The sequence below is a fragment of the Temnothorax curvispinosus genome, unplaced genomic scaffold, assembly GCF_003070985.1.
Source record: "Temnothorax curvispinosus isolate PA1 unplaced genomic scaffold, ASM307098v1 QBEX01004543.1, whole genome shotgun sequence".
Lineage (NCBI taxonomy): Eukaryota > Metazoa > Arthropoda > Insecta > Hymenoptera > Formicidae > Temnothorax > Temnothorax curvispinosus.
In genome coordinates, this window is record NW_020214323.1 from 3,312 (window position 1) to 11,028 (window position 7,717).

Sequence of the window (7,717 nt, forward strand, 5' to 3'; positions counted from 1 at the left end):
GATGTACGAAATTATATTCTAAATGATGTTTGCGTGATAAATGCTTTTTTAATTGTATCATTATTTTCTCAAACGTTGAAAACCTTTTACTTTTATATACAAAAATCGCGTCACAATATTGGCACATTAATGTAGGAATGTAATGTTCAAGCACAAAATCATATTCTGTTTTCTGCTTTGCCATTATAACCGTTTTGCGAACCGTATTGCGAAGCACTAGATACTAAATACAGAGGTACAGAAACCACGTGAAGAACCGCGTTTACGAAAACAGCGGTGTGACACTCGTCAGAACGTAAATATTGATATGTAGTTTGAATCCGTCTAATTGTCAGATCACAGCTCTACTTCTTATATCGATCACTTATTTTAAACTTATATTAAAACACAATGCTTTACAATTAAAAAACGAAACTAGCTTTATATACATATGGCAAAAATTAATGTCATTATTTTACAATTAATATAATCTTAGAAAAGTAATGAATATTTAACTAAATTTAAAACGGGTTTAAAACATTTAAAGTTTAATCGGAAAATTATTGTGTAATGAACTCTGTTTGGATTGTTCATTTCATCATTTGTTTAAATGCATATGATATTATATCATGTACAACTTCCTGTTTATGTTGAAAAAATTTACATCGGGAAATATTACTTTACACGCAGTATTTAATGTATCGGCAAGGTCAGCATAAATTAAAAATTCTGATTTACTCTCCACCGGTCGAATAAATATTATCTGTTAGTGACATTTATATCGTTGCTTTTAGTTTCGTAAGAATATAATAGAATGTACTTTATCGTATCTATAATTCTTCGTTAGTTCTTATATATTTCGACGTTATTTATATTTTGCACGCAATTTGCTATTTTTCCTGACTTTGATAGTGAACGGTCTCATCATCGCCGTTTCGTTCTTCTTCATTCACGGCGCAGGAAGCAGCGGAGGAGAGTGTCAGCCGTATAGGTACGCGCAACGCGACGGTTCGCGCGGAGAGAGGGAGAAAAAAAACGGAGCTAAGCGGAGCTGTGTGATTTCGGATCGGCGGGAACCGGCCTGTTCCGTCTTAGGATGCTCGCCTGATCCTCGGGGAGCCTCGCGGTGTAGAAACCGGTCAAGGAATGCGTGTAACGCGTGTACGTACACGTCACGCCCACTCGTCGTCCCCGTCACGTACGAGGCTCGACGGTGTTCGCATACGCGCTCCGCTGGCGGCCTGCGCGCGTGTTGCGCGTGTCGCCGCGCCGTATTGCCGTATTGTCGTATACACGTCGGCACGCCACATACGTGGTCGCACGAGGCCGATCACGAGCGTGTGCGGAGCGACGCGGACGCAACGACATGACGCGCGCGCGGACCGGAGACGCGCACGTGCGTCTCCGCGTGCGTGCGCGCGTGCACCGACACGGAACACGCGGCCGAAGACGATTGTCGGAAGCCGAGCGAGCTGCCAGGAAACTAGCAAGAGCGACAAGATTCGCTCTAGGAATTTCGCGGCGGGAGGGGATAGTTTGTGGCTCGGGGGTATCTCTAGTTAATAGTTGAGATGCACCGAGATAAAATATAAATAGAAGCCTTGATCCTCTCTCGATGCACTGTCATATATTGATTATTCCATAAAATACATTTCGTTGGATACACTCGTTAGAAGTGGACGTGCTAAAGGACACAAAATAATTAATTTATGCGTTGATATTCATTCGCGTAATTTATCCTGCGCGACAAATGTATTGACGACTTCTAATCATGAAAGAATTATAAAACTTGATTCGTTCTTTTACGAAAGCACAGAACATATAGTTAAATGTGAAACGTTCCTAATAACTTTACGTTACGATTATATTCATTTAAAAGGGTCGTGTTATACAAACAGAATATTTCTAACGGCGATAAAAAAGTGTAAATTCTATGAATTATTTTCCAAGAAGTATTTTTCTCGTAGCCCCGAAGTTTTGTCCGGCTTGTGTAGCTCCCTTATTAGTACCAGCTTGCAGGCCGATGAGTCCCTCGCCAGCCCTCAACTGCTCCTCCGTGAAGGCCCTCTTGTTCTCCTCCGCTGGCTTCGGACCCAGCCAGGGACCACGCCATTCCGGATGCTTATATGTCTGTAAATTAGCATAAAGAATGCACATTTTCCTCTTTGATTACCTAATATAGTTAAAATGGTAAGACACAATCTTAAAGTACATGCTTAATTCACAGATATTAATTACTCCAGATTTGCAAAACAAGATTCTAAAAATGTATCATACATATTTATCCGAAACATCTTTCTTAAAGGAATCTTCAGATTTTCTAAATGCAATAAAGTATCAATTTAATATACAAATAACAAGATGACGAGGCTGTCGTTAATTAATTACCGTCCGTCCGATAGCGAAGATGGTATTCGTCACTTGAGCAATATTTTTACGTTCAATCAGGTCGACAGCTTGGAAGAGATCAACGTCGGGTACTCCATATTTCACACAGGCTTTCTGGAACCTGAAAAACAAATCAAAACACACACTTTTATTAATATAACCAAGTATACGTTACATAAATTCGATAGAGAGATGAAAGACGTTACATAGTTTCGCACGTTTTAATTTAATAAACGGAATATTTCTAAAAATTAACGCGGAAGAGACATCGAAGAATCCCTGCGATAAGGAGGAGTCGTGGGACACACCATGACGGCAAGTCTGAAGTCGGAGGGAAGACAAAGGCGGGGGAGAAACAAAAGAGAAGCACTCCTTTATACGGCTGTTCGCCTGGGCATCGCCTTGAGCTAGTGACGCGCTTCTATTGTTCGGTCGCTAATTATCGCCGCTTGGTAATTAACGGGTTGTGCGATACGCAACCGCTTGGGAGGTACGACAAGGCGATGGCCTTTGTTCTCCGCGCTGCAGAAATGACGTGTCGCGTGTGCCTGTTTAACAGGATAGCAGAATCACCCTCCGTTTCCAGCGTCGAAGACAATGTCGTCGCCTCGTCAATCACGCTTACCGCGAATGCATCGCTCTCGTAAACGCGAGATCATTTACACATAAAAAATACGAGAGTTCGCCTAATTCACGAAATTTACATTTGTCATTCTCACATATCGTCATTAATACTCACATCAGTTCGAATTTTTTTACCAAAGGCGATTTCAATCTTTCAATCTATACTAATCGCGCTTGCAGAAGAATTAAAGATGATCCATGAAAGACTGTAATGTTTTCAGCTTCGCGCCGGATGATAAACGTGGGATGTAAAGGCGGATGGAGTCGCGTCCGTAGCGTCGCGCGAGAAAGCACTTGACACAGTTGACACGTGAGAAATATTTGGCATACGCGCTAAACATACCGTCGCGTATTTTAGCCTGCTCATTTTGATGTGTTCCTGACGCTTGACGCGTCTTCCGCATATGAGGCACTGAATAACGAAGCGTTTTATCTTGCGCGACGAGTGTCGTGGAGTTAAATCAATTCAAGAAGAGAGACGTGTCGTGTCGACCCTCTTAAACGAGACTTTACGTTTTCCAAGCTCGACGAGAGCATACGGAAGAGTACAAAATTTTTAATATGCTTTGTGATACATTGTTTTATTATAGGAAGCTCTAACAAAGTGGAAATGCATACATAGTATTTTATATAGTAATACTAAATGCATTTAATTATAATTATAATGACTATATATATATTTATCAAAAAAATATACATATATATAATCTATATATATTTATGTAACAAATGTGATATGTAATATACATTTCTTATATAATCATATATGAATAATTACATATTTAAAATTATACATTAAATAATTATTAGAAATAATATAAAATAATATAAAAGTCGCTGGTTTCGTACGTCTCGCGTAAGAGTCATGTCGGAAGAAGCGCGAAGGAAGAAAGACTAGAAATTTTAACAATAAATAGACATTTTATTGTTGTTCCCACAAAATAGCGGACTATTTCGTCAGAATCTATAGCTGCACTGCGTATCGATCAAGCGTGGACCTGTTGCACTCGTCAAGCAGAGAGCGTGAGGCAGGTCAGTGCTCACGAGCGGTCGGTCTATCAGAGCCGCATGAGGGGGCCTCGTCTCCGCGCCGGTCGCGCGGCACGCGAGGTCCCTCCTCGCCGTGCAGCCGGTGCAGCGCAGCGGTACGCGTGATCTTACACGTTCCGCGAAGACGCGACGCGCGGTAGGTAGGTGGCCGGTGGGTATCGGCGGTGGTGGCGGTGGTGGCGGTGGCGGCACAGCGGCGGCAACATATCCACCTTCACCGAGATCATACTGCTCGCGTAGAAAGGGAGTAACGCGGAGTGGCCGCGCTGCGCATCGTTCGCCCCACTACCTCGGGGACGCGCTCTTAAACATTCAAAACGCGCCAAACGCCCGAAGAAGCGCGACATGCGCACGGCAATGCGCCCGACGCCGACGGCGACGGCGACGGCGACGAGCGCGAGACAGTGCGCGGACGTGCGCGACGGGCGCGCGCGTCCCTCTCGAGAGAGGGAGGTGGTCGAGGTTGCCGAAAGAGAGATCGCCGCGTCCGCGGGAAACGCGCCTGCTAACGCTCCCTGCTCCCGACAGGCCGAAGGGAATAATCCCCGTTTGCCTCGAGCGAGATAAAAGGGGGAGAATGCGGAAAAGCGCAGGGCCACCCGAGGGTGCGCTTCTTTTTGCGCTGTCCTAAAATCACCTCCTCGCAGGCAAATACTTCATCAGGATTGTAGCAATGCGCTACAGGCGTTCGACTCGGATATCCTATTTTCGGGTTGCGAACCGGCCACGTCATAGATATAGCTAAACGATTGCCTACATATATATACATAATATATTTGTCGCGAAAAACGTGCGACGCAAAAAGCTTAAGAATAAAGGGACATTTAATTCCCAGGAAGAAAGGAGTACTGTATACGTAATAGACTTTATGACGTACGGAAACTGCGACTGACAATTAAAAATTCTTGCGACGAGCTTTCAGTAAAAAGTTTTGATTTTCCAGACTGATCATCAATCGATTAATTTGTAATGTATTAAGCTTTTTTATGCGTTTATAATTCGAAGGATATTGATGTATGGAAGAAGAGCACGAGGAGCGTGATATAACGACGTAAAGATTCGCGGTTTTCTATTATCCGCGCATTCGGCAACGAACTACGCTACGTGTCTACAGTATACATATATCTATCGATGTTTTCACTTTCATCGCGCTTCAATCTATAGTCGATGGTCCCGACCTCAGACTTTGTCGGTTCTCGGCTGCCAGGCGAGCAGGACGCACCAGGAGCCGGGTATCCGCCGTCGCCGGGGCGTTTCGCGCCCAATCGCCCCGGCCGGGCCCCGGCGATATTGCGCGACTCTCGAAACTCGGGCGAGTCGCGCGAGGGTCAACAATCTCTCGACTCGCGACGACGGTCGTTGATCGGCGTTGTCGATACTCCGCAGTCGAGGAATTGACGCAAAACACTGTCGATTGCGTAAAGTCGACGACGGATTAGGGAACCAGGAACGCGCAGAAGGCGCGTCGGCGGCGGAGAGCGGAGACGCGGGAGACCTCGCCGTGAAGAAATTATTCACCTCGAGTCTCTCGCGGTCGTGATGGAATATCTTACATTAAGAAAAAAAAATATTGGACTTAAAAAAATAAATAACAACCGATAGATATCGATAATACAGTAAATTAATAATTAGAAATACGAACAAATTAAATAATCAATTTGATAATTCTATGTTATTGAGTATCTCTTAGCAACTCATTATTGACAAGTTTATGACGAAACTAATATCATCTCAGTCAGGTTAAAATTTAAATGAATGTTAATTATTCATAGAACATTTACATCAATTTCTACCAATATACGCAGATTAATTTACTTTAATCTCGGTTTAACTCACGTTTTATCTTTTCTTAGTTCTAAGAATTAGAAAAAGATAAAAAGTAAATAAAACCGAGATTAAAGTTTTAATCTGCATTGATAGAAATGAAGATTAATGGGTAATACAATCTTATTTTGTTATTATTATTACATTACGGTTCTTTCATATGGTTTATTTACTCTTTAAATAATTTCTCATATTTTTTTGAACGGGTTTACTGTTTTCAATTCATTGTAACGCGATACTCACTGATTAAGGTTATCCATCATCTTGTAATCCCCACCGGATGTATTGATCTTGGAGATCAGGCCGGGCTGCAATTTGTTCATGAGCATGCAGAGCAGAACGCCATCCCTCAGAGCGTCTTCATAACTCACGCCTGTAAAAAAACGTGCCAATGTATACATTACATTTCATCGTTTAGAATGAGTATAATTTTTATAACTGAAGAGAAATATATCATGAGCAAACCAGCTGTACGATTTAGATGCGATAAAAAATGATTAGACCGTCAGTTCAAAACATTGCCTCAACAGGTATGCAAAAGAATTTGGAGGGGTAAAAATCACAGTGGTGTAAGTCAAATTTTTAAAAATATTTTTTCATGTACATAGATGCAATTTATATATTGTATAGAGTGCATCATATGCACGCGAAAAAAAATTTAAAAAAATTTGATTTACACAACTATGACTTTTACCCCTCCAATTATAGACGAGTTATTTATACGGCAGTCCATAAGATAGTCAAAGATACTTAATAAATGTCGTCTTGATCACAGATGGGCGCGAGATATTTCTCTCAGAATCTCGAGGAAGATCTCTAGCAAAGATTACGAGAGAAAGATCTGAAAGCCTGGTATGCTTTATTTACATTTAGCGCATTAAAGACGTCGCGCTTATCGGCCGCATTGCCCGCATTTACACGGAGAAAGCCTCGAGAGAAAAGGAGAGCGATTTCGCCCGATGGCGAAAAGAATGCTGATGACCACGGCGGCACCAGGATCACAGAAGCGACATTCGCCCTTCCCGCGGCCGTCGCCGAAAATCACGCGCGGTTTCAGGACAGGAGGGCCAGGGGCTTGCGCGATAGAGCCGCAGCGACGAGCTTTGATTTTCGCGCGGTGAATCCGGCGGTGTTTTATCAACGTCAAACGCGGCCACGTGCCTTCCCTCTGCCATCGGCCATTTTTTCGCTCGATACACCGCGCGCTGAGTGGATACCCACCACCCCTTCTACCGTCCGTCGTGCCCCTCCTTGTCGCGAGAGCCAACCCGCCCAGTCGGGGGAAGAGAGAGAGAGAGAGAGAGAGAGAGAGAGATCGAACGGATTCACCGCGAAATAATAACCGCGAACGAGAGACCGGGTCGGATATGTGCAACCAGCGCTCGCTCATGGCGCCCCATTATGCCAAGAGGCGAGCCAAGGGGGCATGGCATTTTTTGTCACGTCGGACGAAGAATCAGGAAAGGCCGGCCGCGTCTTGCGGGCGCGCGCACTTTTTGCTCGCTTTGATCGGCGGTAGCGTCGGCCCCGCGCGCCGCCGCCGCCGTCGGCGTCTTCCCCGTCGGTGGCCGGCGGCCTCCGGCGCGACCGGGCGTCTCGCCGCGACGCGATGCGCGGCCCGTCGCCATTCGAAAGACACAACGCGTCTCGGGCTCCTAGGGGCGCAGCCCGCCGCAGGAGCCGTGCGTTACCGCGTCGAGCTGTCATTGCGTTTTTTTTGCCGCTGCCTCCCTCCAACCACCCACCCCCCGCCCCCACCCCCTCACGTCAACGATACAACCAGTGTATCGATGTATCCAATCTATCGGCGCGCGACGCTGCCGCCAGCCGCCGCCCCTCCCACCATCGCCGC

General features: G+C 44.9%; 1 protein-coding gene across 1 annotated transcript; it reads right to left on the minus strand.

Moving 5' to 3' along the window:
- Positions 1 to 1,586: 1,586 nt before the first annotated feature.
- On the minus strand, positions 1,587 to 6,281 carry LOC112453621 (muscle-specific protein 20-like). The gene is made up of 3 exons (XM_025014465.1): positions 6,109 to 6,281; positions 2,368 to 2,488; positions 1,587 to 2,109 (listed from the first exon to the last, which is right to left on the minus strand). The coding sequence occupies exons 1-3, from the start codon at positions 6,264 to 6,266 to the stop codon at positions 1,918 to 1,920; spliced, it is 471 nt and encodes a 156-aa protein (XP_024870233.1). The 5' UTR covers positions 6,267 to 6,281; the 3' UTR covers positions 1,587 to 1,917.
- Between the last annotated feature and the right edge of the window lie 1,436 nt (positions 6,282 to 7,717).

Coding starts and splice junctions, on each gene's coding strand:
- LOC112453621 (XM_025014465.1), bottom strand. CDS start 6,266: ATGTATACATTGGCACGTTTTTTTACAGGCGTGAGTTATGAAGACGCT. Junction 2,489..6,108: donor ATGATGGATAACCTTAATCA/GTGAGTATCGCG, acceptor TTTGTTTTTCAG/GTTCCAGAAAGCCTGTGTGA. Junction 2,110..2,367: donor TCTTCGCTATCGGACGGACG/GTAATTAATTAA, acceptor GCTAATTTACAG/ACATATAAGCATCCGGAATG.